The sequence below is a fragment of the Mastigoproctus giganteus genome, chromosome 6 (assembly GCF_048544385.1).
Source record: "Mastigoproctus giganteus isolate SK-2022 chromosome 6, ASM4854438v1, whole genome shotgun sequence".
Classification (NCBI taxonomy): domain Eukaryota; kingdom Metazoa; phylum Arthropoda; class Arachnida; order Uropygi; family Thelyphonidae; genus Mastigoproctus; species Mastigoproctus giganteus.
In genome coordinates this window covers 78,783,486-78,802,121 of record NC_143580.1, presented here as the reverse complement: position 1 = coordinate 78,802,121, position 18,636 = coordinate 78,783,486, and the positions used below count along the sequence as shown (strand labels likewise).

The 18,636-nt window shown below is 35.1% G+C and overlaps 1 protein-coding gene across 1 annotated transcript in view; it reads right to left on the bottom strand.

Annotated features, from left to right (window-relative positions):
* The window catches only part of SdhA (succinate dehydrogenase, subunit A (flavoprotein)), a 221,429-nt gene that overhangs the window by 159,635 nt on the left and 43,158 nt on the right, over positions 1 to 18,636 (bottom strand). Inside the window, exons 4-5 of the mRNA XM_090376065.1 lie at positions 11,244 to 11,299; positions 4,402 to 4,489 (exon numbers count right to left, since the gene is read on the bottom strand). Coding sequence (XP_090232191.1) covers positions 4,402 to 4,489; positions 11,244 to 11,299 — 144 coding nt within the window. The remainder of the gene's footprint in view (positions 1 to 4,401; positions 4,490 to 11,243; positions 11,300 to 18,636) is intronic.

Below are 18,636 nucleotides of genomic sequence, written 5' to 3'. Positions count from 1 at the left end.
GGTACTGATATGAATTTCAATATACCTTCAATCAATTGGTAAACTATGGCTATTGAAAAATCATAGACAGTATGCACTTCTGTCTTTTATGCAACCATGCATTCTCTCATAAAATTTTGGATATTCCTGCTTCAAAACTGTCCCAGCTGCTCTAATCATTATTTTAAAGGATTTGAAATTATGTTAAAAAATAGCAATCATAAATTGCATATAGCCATTGCAAACATGCAAGTTTATAATGACTGTCTGTAAAATTATCTGACATTACAAATTTGTAATATCTGTGTCAAACTACAATGGTAGTCACTTCTAAGTGACCACCATTATAGTGATCACCTTTACAAAATACCAATATTTCTTAGAACAGTTTTAAATAAGTGTCCTGCGTATTAAAACTGTATTCTCTTAGGCAACCACTCTCTGACCCAACTGCAACCATTAATCCTGCTGTTTGGCAGCTGTTGTATTCCACAGAGTTCTCTAAGACAACCACCATCCTATGTGACCAGCACTGTTAACAGTCACTATTTTTCACAGATGTCTATGAATTTGGAGTTTCTGAAGTAATTGATAAATATTGTTACCAAGTAGATATTTTTCATTAATTTATTTCTGATTTACCCATCTTTAAATATAGACACGATGGCAGAAAAAAGCAAAATGAAATTTATAAATTTAGAAACACGAGTGAAAGTTATAGAAGACGTAGTGAAGTATTTATCACAAAGACGATTACAAAAAAGTGTATAACTATGGTAAAACACAGATTCAAAAAAATTTTACAATAAAAAAAAAATAATATTCAAGAACAGTGGATCTGGAATGCAAATAAAAATATTCAATGAGAAACATCAACCATATCAAGAAATTGAGTTAATATCTGCCTGGTTTTACAGCTTGTGCTAGAGGAATTCCAGTAAGCAGTCTAATACTATAAGAAAAAGCTTTGAATATTGCAAGAGCTTTAAAAAAAAGACATTTTCTTCTAGCAGTGGATGACTTAGTAAATTTTGTAACAGAAATAGAACTGTGTTGAAGACTGTGGTGAAAGTAAATCTGCAAATGAAAATGAAGTGGAACAGCGGATTTCACATTTGCCATCTTTAACACAACAATATGATCCCAAAAATATCTTTAATATAGATGAAACTAGGCTCTTTTATTGTGCTTTATCAAGCAAATCTATAGTGTTTAGAGGTTCTAATTATTTCAGTTACAAAAAAAAATAAAAACAAAGAGTGACAATTTTACTGTGTAAATTGTTCAGGACAAAAAGAACAATAACTGATAATTAACACTGCACTGAAGCCAAGATGTTTTATAAACATGAATATTGGTACACCAATAAAAAAGCATGCATAAGAAGTGCTATTTTTTTTTAATGGCTTTATAATTTGGACAAGATAAGAAAAAAATATCTATTATTAGATAATGCTATATATCATACCAAAAATTTGAATTTAAGTAATGTCAATTTATTATTTCTTCTTCCTAATACATCATATGTTTGTCAACCACTGGAGCAAGGTATCATTCTATCATTTAAAAACTGTTCTACTGCTGATGCATTTTAACTACATTTAGTAGCAAATATGGACACAGCACGAAACGTTGAAGAATTAGTTTAAAAAAATTTCACTAGCAGACTTTGTTCTTGTACTTCTTAGCCATTACTGTCCCACTACTGGGCAAAGGACTCTCCCAAAATCTTCAATATTTTTCTGTCCCATGTCATAATTGGCCAGTTCCCTCCTGCAAACTGCTTCAACTTGTCGCACCATCTCTTTTTTGTTGACCTGTTTCTATGTTCCGGTCCACCCTTCCCCATCTCTTCCATCATGCAGTATGACTGATGACTTTTGAGGTTATGATGAACATCATGGCGAGATCCAATCCTCCTTACATTTCGAGGATACAGCTGTAAAACAGTGTTCGCAGGCCGGCTGCTAGTTAGTACACCAGACCGAACCTATTGGTAACTCTTTAGGAGGCTTCCGGATCAGCTAGTGTATAACCTTGCTACCTCTACTCTGCCAGATAGTGACTGGAGGGAGTCCGAGTAGTGTGTATGCAGGGGGCATTGTCAAGGTCACATTATGTCAAGGATTTGGGTATATTCTTACCATGAGTATGCCACATCCAAAAATTTCATTACTTCATACAGCATGTCCCCCCCCCCACTTTTCCTTACTATTGAATACACCATGAATTGTAAAACTAATGGAGTAAGCTTACCTGCAAAAAGATCTAAACCTCCCAAACACTTCTCAGTTCATTTCACAAATATATGTGGTCTCAATTCTAATCTCAACGATGTCCATTTCCACTTGCAGTCTGAGGTTGCCTCCATAGCCAGGTGGGAAGGAGCAGCAGTGAGTAGCACACGCTTCTTGATTAGACCGGGGTTCGAGCCCGTCACCACCAAATACGAAGGATGCGGAAAGGTCAGGGAATGACCACTACATATCCCGGAGCAATATGGCCTTAGTTGCTAATGCTCCTAAAAACCAAATAACAAACAAACAAAACAAACAACTTGCAGTCTGCCAAACCCCATGTACTTTTTCTGACAGAAACTCAGTTATAGGTTGATTAAACTACTGCTCATCTCAGTTGCCCAAATTATTCGCTGTACGATTCCTTCTGCCTCAAAGATGGTACTTGTGCACATGTCCGTTCCGACTTTCCCTGTCAGAGACTTGGTAATTTGGAATATCCTCTTTTTGATCTTCTCTGGCTTAAAATCTCTACCTCATTGTGTCAAATTCATCTGTCAAAAAAACAAAAAAAAATTTTTTTTTGCCAACCCTAGGCATTGCCAGGGTTCAGCCTACTAGAGACTTATGCAATCCATCTGGCTCACCCACCTACACGTGATAAAGAACAGGCAATGGTGGACCTTGGTCTTCCAAGGGCCTAATGGCAAAGAGGCCAGATGAACAGACAAACACTGCAATGCTACACTGCGCAAACTATACTATAATCTATGCTTTCTGGCTTTAAAATCTGTTTTGTATCACAAAAGATCGGAGTTGGGGAGACCGATACTGTAACTATACCATTAATGTATCTAAAATACTCAGAGTGAAAAATTAACCATTTTTAATCACAAGATGAAACTATCACTGTTTCTATTTGATCAAGTAACAAAACTTCAGGGAAAATTACCTATTGACACTCCCAGAAGAAACTACTAAAAACTGGTGATAAAAAAGCATCCATTTTACACTGCATCAAAGAAAAAAAAAGTGCATCCTACTCATAACAAATTTATTTCTGAAAAACTAAGATGTGTTTAGGGCTAAAGCCTCAAAGCTGTGAGCAAGTTTAGACTGTATATATTAAGTGCAATAGCATCATTAATACACAGTCATTTCTGACTTAACAGAATATTTAGAAGGCGGCATCGTTTTAAGTTATATCTCATATTGTGAATACCTTCACAACAAGTTGCCATGATATTGCACTACTTTGAATAAGTAACGCTTCACCTAAGGAGAAGACTAATGTTACTTATTCTCAGATGGATACCACCACCTAGATGGCACCATTTCAGGGCTATTTGGCCCTTCTTCCATCTGAGAAGAAGTAACATTAGTCTTCTCCTTAAGTGAAACGTTACTTATTCGAAGTAGTGCAATATCATGGCAACTCGTTGTGAAGGTATTCACAATATGAGATATAACTTAAAACGATGCCACCTTATAAATATTCTGTTAATTCAGAAATGACTGTGTATTTCTGAAAAACAAAATATTACTATACAAATACTGGATGTAGAGAATCTGGTAATAAAATCTTAAAGAAAATCATCTATCGGATTCCACAATATACTGTAAATTCCAGAATCATTAAAAATAGAAAACTTCATCCTATATTATACACAAATAAGCAGGAAAGTGCTCATTACTCATAATGAATTGTTTTTTGAAAAGGATATTTTCATTGTATCTTCTTGAAGTATTTGATCTGATAAATGTTTCAGGAAAATTATCTACTGCTAGTTGCATCATGAACTTAAATTGATCATCATCATCCAAATCTGCTATACCCAGTAGACGTATAGTTCACTATGATAGAACAAATCAATCTTTCTCAACCAACAACTTTTCATTCATCATTTTTCTGTTTCTGACACAGAAACACTATTAATCCATCAAATGTCATGCTTTAATATGGTAAATACTATATTGATCAAATTGCTACAGGAAAACAGTACTGCCATTCTCATTATGCTTCAAACAACTTCTGTAACTATGAATATTAGGAAAACACATTTTCACAAACATTTATTTTGTGGCAGAGATTGCTTAGATTTATCTAACTGCAGCCTCTAAAAGTTTTTAATCAGGATTGTATTCCATTAACAAATATATTAGGTATATAGCAATGAAAGCATACTTCAATTACAGCTTGAGGAGCTTCCCTTGTCATGTAGTGAATGGCATCTTGATCTCCAAGCCAATCAGATCCTTTTACTGTATCATACCTAAAATGAACAAATACTCATATTTAAGGATCATATCATATTTCTTAAAATTATTTATAATAAAGAGAAGCTTTATCTATACTATCCTACCAATAGTCATGGAATATTTGCAGTAATGAAAAAAAACAGGTATTTATTTGATGAAATTAATATCATCCACCTTTGGCTATAATGACTGCTTCCATATGTCATGGAAAACATTCCACTAATATCCATTATAAATATGTTTTCCATTGTCTTGACCTTGCCCTAATTCTGTGTTCCAATTCCTCTCAAAAATATTCAAATTGGATTGGGGTCAAGGCTAATTGCTGACTATTGCTATGTTCTAATGTTATTCTCTTTAAAACCACACATTCAATGTGACAAAAGACATAAAGGACCACTCTGATAATAAAAAAAAAAAAACTGTCCAGAACATCAATGAGAGATACAGCATGCACAATTCTGCGCACTGCACCAACAAATCTAGTACATGTTATGATAAACCACCTCACTTCCTTTCCAAAACCATGATACCACATCCTCTTAATTTCATGGCTGGAAGGACACTCAGGTAGCAAAGCATTCTCTATGCCCAAACACATCCATTAGGTTGGAAGAGCACGTAATATGACCACCACTCTCTCTATAAACCAATTTATACTGATTTACTGTCCACATTCAATGTCTTGCATCCTGCACAATCAATGGAGCGTTTTTTTTGGTTAAATCACAGTTTGTGGCTGCAATTCTTCCATAAAAATTAATGGCTCTCTACATGTTGTCAAAACACTTGAGGTTTGTCTAAAGCTGTTTTCAAATCCAAACTCAGATTCTCTAACATCTAATGACGATATGTTTAACCAGCTGTTTCAAGATATACCAGCTCCTCATGATTTTTGTACTTTAGTCATTTCTTAGGCTCAGTGATACCTACAGACTTACATTCTTTCAGCATTTTGCAAATTATCAACTTGGAAATGGTTACTTTCTGAATAATAGGAAGCATAGCCATTTCCCCCATAATAACTGTTATTACTCTAATGAAACTTAACTTTTTTCGTGCACTCATTACTCAGTGTAAATATTTGAAATGAATTCCAAGTTGGTTACCTTTAGAGGCTAAAATATTTGTATATTTCATAGTCATGCAATTTCCTGCAGTAAGCAGAATATCACATAGCTTTTGGTAAGATAGTGTATTATTTAACTAAATTGTTTATTTAAAGAATCTAGTTTAATTTTTGGACAAATTCACAAATGCGTAGAGCATCTTATTTTCACCATGTCTGTCCATGCGAAACAACTCCCAGTGGACAGATTTGAAAAATTCTGTATCTGGCTCTTTCAGAAAGTTTTGTCAAGCCACCAAAACTTCACTGAAGCTCAACTATATATAAGTTATTAATATACCTTATACCATAGCTGAAGTGCTGAATATCATGTGTACGTGACATGCCACAATTTAAAAATAAAAAATAATTGATCTTGTTGATTTTCATTGTTAATCAATTAAATTATATTTAAACAGAAATCATGCCCCAGTCCAGAGCAGCAAAGCAACAGACACAAATCATCAAGAATGCTGTGGTTCAGGAGAAAACTGAGGGGGACAATTCACCAGTGCATCACAGTCTAAAAAAGTGTGCAACTTGTGAAATGTTTGCGAATCTTTCTGGAACAGGACATGATCTAGCCAAGGAAAACGTCTTTGTGCGTGTTGGGTGCAGAGAGTGCGAAGAAATTAGGCACCAACTCTGATGGGCTTCTATGAGAGTCTGAGGAGTAGGGTATATGCCCTGGAAGAAATTAAAATAGGGGACTCATCCAAGCTCTCAGCTGCCCAACTCAATGCCAGAGCTCACTCTTGGGCATCAGGCAACACAGTGGCAACCTTCAAGGCAGAATGCACTGGTCCCACAGGAGCTAGTTATTGTTGGCGACTCAACTGTCAGAGAAATATATTGTGCAAAAAAGGACAGGTGGAACAGGACCAGTGTATGTGTGCCAGGGCAAAAGTTGATTATGTTGTAGAGCAGATATCATCTTTTAAGGGCACAAAAGGTGATATTGTTGTACATGTTGACAATAATGATGTTAAGAATAGATCTGCAAACTTACTTAACAAGTACAGGTCAATGTTGATAAAAATTGCAAGTTAGGGTAAAAATTGAGTGTCTGCAATTCTTCCCAGACACGATAGGGGGGAGTATATGATGAGAGCCCTGTCAATAATTTGACCCTGGAGAGATTGTGCAAGGTTTGTGGGATAGAATTTTTCTCAGCATAGTTTGTGCTTGTTAACAGGAGAGACTCCTTCTACAGGAATGGTATACACTTAAACAGAAAGGATGCAAGAATATTTGCTGATGCTATTGAAGAAGTGCTAGGTGGGTTGGAAAACTGCTAGCTTGGGTGGGGGATTCACAGAATAATAGATTAACAGCAGCCACAGGCAGAGGTGGAAGTGATTCCTGTGCTGCTTCTATTGGAATGAGCAGAAGCTGTTGCTGAGGTTTCAAGAACTGCTGGGAGTCATTATGGAACAAGTAAATACATGAGTTGTGTCAGGGTACATGACACAACTCATGTATTTAACTAAGAACAGGCACATGTATACTTGCATGTACACCAATGCTAGGAGTATAGTGAATAAATTTGATGAATTTGAAATGCTGGTCAAGATGTCAAAAGCTGTTATTATTGGGATATCAGAGATGTGGTGTCACAAATATAAAGAATGCAGAATTGAAATTTGGGGAGTACAATATGTACAGAAAGCATAGACAGAATAGGAAAGGAGGAGGGGTTATGCTGTTGGTTGAGAAACACAATACAAACACAGTTAAAACAGTGCATCCAGTTGACATTGGTGGACAGCACAATGTTGAGTCAATGTGGTGTGACAAGCATTGGGAAAGCAAAAATGAGGGTAGGAGTTTGTTATAGACCTAATGACTCTGATGAGTACAATGAACAACTATACAGAGAAATAGAGTGGGCAAGTAAATCAGAATGTCTTATAATGGGGGATTTTAACTTCCCAGATAAATAAATTAAATAAAAAAAAAGTTTATCACATGTAATAGAATTCACAATTAAATTACTCAATGTTATTAGAAAATGAAATGCACAAGGCATAATTTCTTATCAGTTTAGGTAATTAACTATATAATATAGGTGTAGATACACCATAGTTTGCCCATAAATTTGAACTACGTATGTAGTGTAAAGTAGGGATTCCGGTCATTTTTTTTTCTGGTATTCAAATCCTGGTATTGATACAAAAATACCGGTTTCTTGGTACTAATTTAAAAAATAATTATCCATGATTTATTCACATAAAGGTTATAAAATCAACAACAATAAATCATTAATACTGCTGAATTTGCTAATGAGGGATTGTTATACACAGTACAAATGCAACGGAAACCTAAAAAAGTCATGAAACTGTAAGACAAAAATCTTACAAATATTTCTCTTAGTGTGTGTGTGTGTGTGTGTGTGTGTGGAAGTAAAGCACTTAAGGAATAACGAATGGTAGTGCACTTAAGGAATACGGTGAACAGTGGTATGACGGGTGCGGAAGGGTTAAAATTAAAAACTTCTGAACAATAGTTGAATTCTTCTATTACACACTACTACTTGAGGATGCGACACTTAGTGCATTTTGGGAAAGGGCGTCGGTATGGAGCAGTTCAAAGGTATTGTGAACAGGTGATGTAGACGTAAAAGCGTTTCATTGTGCGGGAAAAATAATCGTTTTCCCACGAAAGGAAGAAGAGTGAGTTTAGAGACTAACACCGTGATTGGGTCAGGTTTAAATTAGATAGGGAGAGATACGTAAATACGTGCAAACCCCTCTGGTGTTTGCACATAAGCTTGCATATAAAACAGTACAAGGGGCGATTCTAACTTGCAATCAATTAAATAAATAAATAAATAAATAAAAAGGAAATAAACAAGGTGCTCGCACCAAAAGAGGGGTTTGTGGTTGTTGTTCGGAGGGGTTGCAGACTTCCAGTGGTAGTTCTGGTTTCAGTTCGAGTCCAGTTCTGGGAGTGTCCAGCAGTGAAGGGTTCTGCCGGGCACGTTCCTGTGCTAGAAGTTAATCCAGAAGTTGAATAACAAGCCAGTCAGATAGTGCCCTGACTTCTACTACTGCTGTAGTAATTTCCTTTAGTATTAACAGAGAACTATTCTTGAAATCTCGAAATAAGACAGTACTGGAAGAGCTATACAGCAGAGATGCAGAGTTCAACTAAGAAGAGAGAGAGATATTACCGCACTCCAGGGAAGGAATCCCACCGTGAAAGAAAAGGAAGGAAAGTCCTCTGAACTGTGTTGTTCTGGAAATGGTACTTAGATAAAGTGGAAGATTATTTTAGAGTAAGGTTAAAGTTGAAGAAACACTAGAAATAAGGAAATGTTTAGTATCGAGTTGGTTTATTGGTTGAAGTTGTAAAGAAAATTGATATTGATAAATTAAGAGAGATTACATGGAATTGTTAGCATTAAGTTAGCGACTTATGGATTGCTGTTATGAAGAGAATTGATACTGGTGATTAAGAGAAATATGGGGAAGTGATTAACGTTGAATTAGTTTAGTGTTTGAAGCTGTAGAGAGAGTTGAGATTATTTTTAATTGAGAGAAATTATGGAAATCATAGCATGTATTAACAGATTAAATAAGAAAAATGAATAGATTAGATGTAAATGAACACCAGTTATGTACTGTAAGTAGATTTGTATGATAAATGACTTGTTTTATATTTGTATCATTGCTCTTGAGAAACTGACAGCTCACATATAATAAATATACTCTTGTGTGTGTGGGGGTGGATATCCCTCAGCTCCTGGAAATTCTAATTTTTTAACGCAGTTAGGTAGCTTGAGGGGAGCTGATGTGTGAAAATCGTAACAACAGCCACTGACTGCGATACTTAGGTACAGGGAAATAAAAATTAGCAAATAAATACCCCCCCCCCCCACCAAAACACAACTTAGATTTGGTTTCCTCACCAAGCTTAACCATTAGTCCCTTTCTTTCGTTAATACGGATATAGTGCCATAAAAAGTCAAAAAAGAAATATTTTTTATTTTTGATAAAAAGGAAATAAGATTTTTGGAAGATGAGGGAATGGGGGGGGGGGTTAAACTGCAACTCATCTACTACTATCTCAGTACAAAATTCCAACCAGCACAGAATATAAAAGGATGTTTTCTGCCACCAATTAAATATGTACAAAAATTATATCCAGTTTAAATGATAACACTATTGAGTTTAAGAGCTCACTTTATTCGGACAGGTAGTGTGGATACTTATTTTTTTGTTTTTAGAATAACTATGTTTAATAATTTTGGCTAGAATATTTAATATTGTAATAAGTTTGATTTAAAACATGAATTCAAGTAATTACTTGTTTTTTCTTTACTTTATTGCACCTAATTGTCATCAAAATTTATTGCGAAAAATGTTTTTCTTGGAATACTGGTATTAAGATTTTGACCAGTATTGTGAGCCCTAGTGTAAAGGCATCGTTTTAATTGTATCTCATATTGTGGGTGCCTTCACAACAAGATAGCTAGTATTGCACTACTTCAAATAAATAACACTTCTCTAGTAGAGAAGACTACTGTTATTTATTTTGAGGGGATACCACCACCCAAGATGATTGTTTCGAAGCTAGTGGGCTTTATCATCAATGGGTGGGCAGATACCCTGGTAATGCAACATGCCATCACAGTTGCGATGAAGAGAGACACCATTTGGTATCTCTCACAATGAGAGATACCAAATGGTGCAGGTAATAATAAAGTATTAGAAGGTGAAATGCACAAGGCATAATTTCTTATGGGTTTAGGTAATTAACTATATAATATTGGTGCAGATACACCATAGTTTACTCATAAATTTTAATTATGTATGTAGTGTAAAGGCATCGTTTTAATTACATCTCATATTGTGGGTGCCTTCACAATGAGATAGCTGGTATTGCACTACTTCAAATAAATAACGCTCTGGGTGGTGGTATCCACGGAAAATAAATAACAGTAGTCTTCTCTACTAGAGAAGACTTATTTATTTGAAGTAGTGCAATACCAGCTATCTCATTGCGAAGGTACCCACAATATGATATACAATTAAAATGATGCCTTTACATATGTAGTTCAAATTTATGGGCAAACTACAGTGTATCTACACCGATATTATATAGTTACTCAATGTTATATACTGCGAAAAGCCCAAAAACCAATCTCTGTGGCAGAATGTTATGACTTGTTCCAACTGTTTACTTTCAAAATGGCAAAAAGCAACACACGTTAGCTCACATACTTAAAATCTTTAAGACAAAAAAAAAAAAATAATAAATGAATAAATATATAATTCAATATAAATACACATCTTTAAAAGACATGTAAAACAACACAATTTACAATTACAGATCACTTAAATATTTCATATAAATTTCACAGAAAAAAAAAAAAGGGAAAAGTGGCACAAATTATAACAAAAAAAAAATCCATTTCAATTCATTAATGGATTTCCCCCTTCACATACATCTAACATCTTACTATAAACTTCTTCAAATAAACCTTGCTGCAGCTATTTTTTTTTTCCCTGTACTTATAAAAAAATATAAAAAAAAAAATTCCATTATGGTAGAAAATCATTATTAACATATAATAAATTATAAGCACTATTATGTCAAACATGCAAACAGTTATTTTATTTTTAAAAAAATAACATGCTAAAACTGTGCAGACTCACATATGCCATTTCCAATCATCAGGTTCCATATTTCCTAGAGCTGCATTGATACCACCCTAAAACAAGAATTTATATATTGAAGTTCATAAGACAGATAGCAATCTTCCAATTATGTTCATTTATATCTCTACAATTATAAAAAATAAAAAATATTAAAGTTTTTTGTTACTTTCAGTTATAAATTTTACATTTGCATGCAGAGGTACCTGATTCCAACTGTATTTTATCAAAAAATACAAAAATATATTCATAAATGCCACCCAAGTTCAAGGGAGAACTAAAAACACTGCATAACTCTTGAAGGAATGCAGTTAAATCAAAAAGGAAAACACAGTTTTAGATAATGTTGTCTTTAATTTATCTACATATGACCACCTATTTAACAAGTTTTTGAATGCTGTTCAAGTAAAATTCTTTTGTCTGAGAAGCAAAACAATCTGTTGAAATATTTATGCTTCACACCAACCAATTTAAATAAAATAAAATTTTAAGTTTATTTACAATTAAAGTACACACACACACACACACACTGACATAAATGGAAGTTAAAATAAAAGCATTAAAAACTGTTTTTAGCGCTTTTATTACTATTTTATTATTTTAACTTCAGTCACAGTTATTTTATATTTATTGTAAATACATCTGTTTTTATTAGTTTTACTTGGTTCATGTATTTTAAAGCTTTTATTTTAACTTCCATTTCTGTCATAGTATATATATTTTAACTGTATTTTAATTGTAAATAAACTTACATTTTATTTTATTGAAATTGGTTGGTGTGAAGCATAAATATTTCAACATGAATTTTCCCAACCTCTTAGGCCTGTTTGGAGACAGTACACAATCTTTTCACAGTAGCTCTAACTTCTGAGTCACATCTGTTGCCTCAGATATATTCCTTAAGTTTTGGGATATTACAAATAAAGTTCCTTGGAGTTAAATCTTAGCCATAGAGAGGATGCATTCAGAACAAATCAAATCTAGGGACAAAATTCTTGCCAATTCTGCATTAAGGTCATGCAGTGTCACATTCAAGCAACGATGCTGTACTACCAGGCCTCTCATTACTTGTTCTGTCTCTAGTTTTTTGTACCACAGGGAATCCAAGATTCATCTCCAGTCACAACAACGTTTAAAAATTGCATTATTTTCAGCAATCATAAACTCAATAACCATACATTGTTTGGCCCTCATGTTTAAAATGCTACCAATTAAAACAGTTAACTTGTAATTGAACCACAGAGAAACATTCCTATATGCAAACTATTAGCTACAGGGAGAACATAAATGGAAATTGCTACACTATCCAGTCCACTTAAGAACCAAAAGACCTTACTTTTCATCTATCTTTGTAATTAAATCAGAAACTCACACAATGAAATATAGATACATTCAATGAGTGCTCTGTGGCAGTATAAAAAGGCTTGCCATGTAGTACTCATTTGGTGAAAACTAAGTTAATTTGGCCTGTAATTAACAGTCAGGTGGAAGAAGGGAAAAAAAAAAACACCAACAGCAACCTTTTACTTTTAGACAGCCTCACATATATCCAGCATTAAAAATGTTATAATGCTCACACGGTAGTTTATTGTTTATCCTTACTTCAATTTACAGTAACATAAATTTGTTTGTATTTTAAAACCTCTGTTATGCTTTCATTTAATTTTTAATGCCATGTTGGTAACTTGGCTATAACATACCAAGTCAACAAACCACTGTGTTAATAGAGTAGCTTGATCACTTGACACCCATTTGAAAAAGTCCAGGTTTGAGTTAGTCAGGTCTCAAGCAGAAGTACAAAGGTTTTCCCCAAGTTAGTTATTGCAAGATTTTTTTTTTTTTTTTTGGCCTATCCAGAAACAGAAGGATGGATGTTTATGGCACAGTGACATCCAAGGTCATAGTGCACCAAGTCCAGGTTATTAAACAGATAAAAGGATTAATGATGTGCTGTACTCAAAAGAGAATGCACAGCATAGGTAAAAGTATAAAGAACTATAAAGACAGTATGCAAATTCAGGTATATTTTAAAATAAAGTACAATTAAACACAATGGTATAATTTAATTTCCTTTAAAAAGGTAAAAATGTCAGATAGGTTATCAATCATCAGTTAAAATCTGGCTGATTGTGTGCGACTGAACCAGATGCTTATGTTGTAAAAGATGCACAGCAGTCATTTGTAAAAATGTGGAAAGTCAATATATGTTAAATAGTTAAAATATGTTTGCAGTAGTCACATATTGATGGTTCAACTGTTGATGATCCTGCTCAGGTGGCTAACAAACTAAATGAGTATTTTGCATCTACATTCACACATGAGGGAGGGGAATGCCAGAGGTGAATTAAACTCTGGCAGTGAGCTAGATGATTTTGTAATAACTGAGAGGAAATTGGAGGAGAAATTGTTGAAGATAAACATAAAAAAGGCAACTAAGGTGGATGGGATCTATCCAGTTATATTAAAGGAGGCAGCAAAGGAAGTAAGCAAACCCTTAGCCATAATTATGACAGCTTCCTTGGACTCAGAGGAGGTACACAAGGATAAGAGATGTGCAAATGTGACCCCAATTCACAAAGGATGATCAAAGGGCAAAAGTAATTATAGACCTGATAGTTTAACTTCTGTTCCAGAGAAATTAATGGAAGCACTGGTTAAAAAAGCACTGCAGAACCATCTAGACAAGACTTCAGTTTATAGCTCAGACAGCATAGTTTTTGTTAAGGGAAAGTCTTGTCTGACCAATTTGATTGGATACTATGATGACACCACTCTTTGTAAACTAATGTTATTAGTAGAGTCCCTCGGGGTTCAGTGTTGGGTCGATTGTTGTTTTCTGTATTTATAAATGATATTGATGATGGTATATCAGGTTTAATGTCCAAGTTTGCAGACTATACGAAGATTGGCAGGGTTGTTAAGGACACTAATGACAGTATGCTGCAGCAACAGGATCTAGAAAAGTTGAACAGATGGGCTGACAGGTAGCAAATGAAGTTTAACATTGGCAAAAGTAAAGTACTACGTATGGGAAGCAGTAACCCCAGAGTAACGTATCAACTCCGTGGTACTAGACTGACAGTGGTAGAGAATGAAAAGGACCTGGGGGTAATTGTGCAGGCAAATATGAAATTTTCTGAGCAGTGCAGACGGTCTGCAAGAGTAGACCGTGGTGTCTTGTCAAAGATATACAGAAATGTTTCTAGCAGGGATAAGGAGTTGATTATCCCCTTGTATAAAGCATTGGTCAGGCCACACCTTGAGTACGGTATACAGGTCTGGAGGCCTCATTTTAAGAAGGATGTAGAGCTGTTGGAATGAGTACAGAGAAGGACAACAAGATTAGTGAATGGAACAAAGGGTTGCTCTTACAAATAAAGGCTTAAGTTTTGCAAATTACAGCATCTAGAGACTAGGCACCTGCAAGGTGATCTGATTGAGGTATAGAAAGCCTTGAATGGTTTGAGCATGCTCAATGCTGATGGGATTCTTCCTCTTGCTCAGAATAATCACCTGAGAGGGCATAAATTCAAATTGAGGAAAGACAGTTGTACGACAGATGTGCGGAAGTTTGCCTTTAACCAGCAGATAGTTGATTGGTGGAACAGACTTCCATCTTTTGTTGTGGAAGTTAATAGCCTAAATAAATTTAAGGCTGAGCTGGACAGGTATTTGGAACGAACGGAGGGGTGAAATGGGAGTGTTTTTTTTTTTTTTTTTTTTTTGGCTGATGCTGCATAAACTTGCTTTCTTGCATTGTATGTCTCTACTAATGCTAATGAAGGTGTCTCAACAGCCCTCACTAAAAATATCAGGTGACTATGCCCAATATAGAGGTCTAGCAAGAATAATTTCTTCTTTTTATATCTTGCACAGACTGGAGGGCCATGACAATTGGATGTAATTTGATAGTTTATTTGTGGTTCCTACATATGCCAAAATTTCACCATTGATTAAGGCATGTACGATGGATGATGGGTCTAGAGTTCATATATGGGACTAAAAATTCATATTTAGTCAAGGAGCAAGCTGATTTAGCTGCCTCATCTGACACCTCATTTTCATAAATACCAATATGACTCAGAATTCAAGTTGATTGCAAACTGGACATCTAATTCTAATTGTAGAAGGGAGGAGAGCATTTTACAGACCCAGTATAGAACTGAATGAGTGTTCTATCAGATATCTATCACAGACTGCAAGTTACTCATGCAGTTCTGTAAAACATACACTTAAAATGTTTTATTATTTGATTTTGACTCATCACAAGTTCTATTGCATGGAGTCAAATTAGAGAAAGAATACTCCACGGAGATAAGGGTTGTGCAGATGAAGAAGCAACAAGGTTTTTTTTATGGAAACCCTTAAGAACATAAATGACAAAAAGGTTAACCTTGGGACAAGCACCATAAAGATTTTCAAAGCATGGTCCAAATTAATTAATGGCTCATCTCTAACAGTGGAGAGACTGTTAGAGATGAGTCACTAATTAACCTAACTGCCCTCTTCTAAATGGAATCTAGAAGCCTGAGAGGTTTTGGGGGCACCGCCCAGATGTGGGAATAATATTCCATGGTAAGGCGGATTTGCAATATATACAGAGTGAACAGCTGTTTGGAAGAAAAGTAACACTGAGAGCAAAAGAGAAAAAGTTCTTTAGATGCAGAGGAAGCAATATTTGTAATGTGCTTGTGCCAAGAGAGATAAAAAGTCAGGATAATTCCCAAAAGAGATATATCACCTTGCCTGGAAATCAGAGTCAACAAAGATAAGCACAGGAGCAGAAGAATCCTTTTTGCAAGATATGACAGGATTGAGTTTTAGAAGGATTGAAATCAATTATGTTGTCTTTGCCCCAATGGAGAATTACCTGGAGATTGGCATTTAAGGAACTGGTAGCAGATATTTGAGAAGTTGAAGCTGATTGAGCAGGGCAAGGTTTCTCAAACTGGGAAGTGGAATGCAATGTGCTATCATCAGCAAAACAATCAATAGGATTTAGTGTCAATGGAAGAAGGTCATTAATATACAAGAGGAAAAGAGTGGGGTAAAAAAAACTGAACCATGGGGGACACCAGCATTAGTGGAGAAGTTAGAAGACAGAGCCATCTACAAGCACCCTCAGTGAGTAGTCAGAGAGAAAACTGAATAACTAATTACAAAAAACAGTTTTTTTGCCAATCATGATCAAAAGCTTTTGAGATGTCAAGAGCAACTGCTTGTGTTTCAAACTTTTCTACTGAATTTGCCCATAAATGGGTAACATAAGTAAACTCTAGAAGGGGATGAATCAGATTGGTCCACTTGATATTAATGGCTCAACTGTTGATGATCCTGCTCAGGTAGCTAACAAACTAAATGAATATTTTGCATCTGCATTCACACATGAGGAGTTATTCAGGGAGGGGAATGCCAGAGGTATATTAAACTCTGGCAGTGAGCTAGATGATTTTGAAATAACTGAGAGCAAAGTGGAGGAGAAATTGTTAAAGATAAACATAAGAAAGGACCTGGTGTGGATGAGATCTATCCAGTTATATTAAAGGAGGCAGCAAAGGAAGCAAGCAAACCCTTAGTTTGCTTACTTCCCATGGACTGGAGATGTGCAAATGTGATCCCAATTCACAAAGGACGACACAAGTAATTAGAGACCTGTTAGTTTAACTTCTGTTCCAGGGAAATTAATGGAGGCACTGGTTAAAGAACTACTGCAGAATCATCTAGACAAGACTTCAGTTATATCTCGGACACAGCTCGGGTTTGTTAAGAGGAAGTCTTGTCTGACCAATTTGATTGGATACTATGATGTGGTCCTAAAAGAACCGGATGCAAAGAATAATTTTGATATCATATATTTGGATCTTAGAAAGGCTTTTGATACTGTTGCTCATGGAAGACTGCTGCACAAATTGGAGCAGTGTGGCATTGAAGGCAAATTGCTGCTATGAAAAGGATGATTGAGTGGGAGATGAGAGTGGTAATCAATGGACACTGCTCTTCATGAACTAATGTTATTAGTTGTTCTCCAGGGTTCAGTGTTGGGTCCATTGTTGTTTTCTGTATTTATTAATGATATTGATAATGGTATATCAGGCTTAATGTCCACATTTTCAGACAATACGAAGTTCGGCAGGGTTGTTAATGACACTAAGCGGCTGCAACAGGATCTAGAAAGGTTGAGCAGATGGGCCGAGAGGTGGCAAATGAAGTTTAACATTGACAAATTTAAAGTACTGCATATGATAAGCAGTAACCCGAGAGTAACATATCAAATGTGGGGTATTACACTGACAGTGGTAGAGAATAAAAAAGGACCTGGGGGTAATTGTGCAGGCAGATGAAGTTTTCTGAGCAGTGCAGACAGTCTGCTAGAGTAGCTCATGGTGTGTTGTCAATGATATACAGGATTTGATTTTTGTGGCACAAAAACGGCAAGGTAATTTTTCTAGCAGGAGGTGATTATCCCTTATATAAGGCAATGGTCAGGTAACACCTCTGATTCATACTATCTAAGACCTGTATACAGGTCTTAGACAGTATGAATCAGAGCTGTACTACTCAATATGTTCTACGTTGATAATAATATTAGTAAAATAATAAGAGGAGTTTACCTCAATATAGTGCATAGAACACTTCCATATGATACCCTCCAGAAATTAAAACGAAAAAAATCAACAACTTACCGGTACATTAGAGTAAAATTTAAATAATCAATTTAACACAATTCAAATCAATTTAAAACAATTAAAAATCAAATTAATGCAATTAAAAGAATCTAACGAAAATATTCAAAACAATTTTCCTTCCTTAATTAAGTGAAAAATTTCCTTAATAGATAGCTTTAATTAAGTGAAAAATTTCCTTAAGGAAGGAAAATCGTTTTGAATATTTTCGTTAGATTCTTTTAATTGCATTAATTTGATTTTTAATTGTTTTAAATTGATTTGAATTGTGTTAAATTGATTATTTAAATTTTACTCTAATGTACCGGTAAGTTGTTGATTTTTTTGTTTTAATTTCTGGAGGGTATCATACGGAAGTGTTCTACACACTATATTGAGGTAAACTCCTCATTATTTTACTAATGTATACAGGTCTGGAGACCTCATTTTAAAAAGGATGTAGAGCTGTTGGAACGAGTACAGAGAAGGGCAACAAGATTAGTGAATGGAACAAAAGGTTGCTCTTTCAAAGAAAGGCTTAAGTTTTGCAAATTATAGTGTCTGGAGACTAGGCACCTGAGAGGTGGAGTTTGCTGCATTATAGCCTTAGGTGCTAATGCGCCAATAAAAACCAAACAAACCAAACCTGAGAGGTGATCTGATTGAGGTGTATAAAGCCTTGAATGGTTTGAGCATGCTCAATGCTGATGGGATCCTTTCTCTTGCTCAGA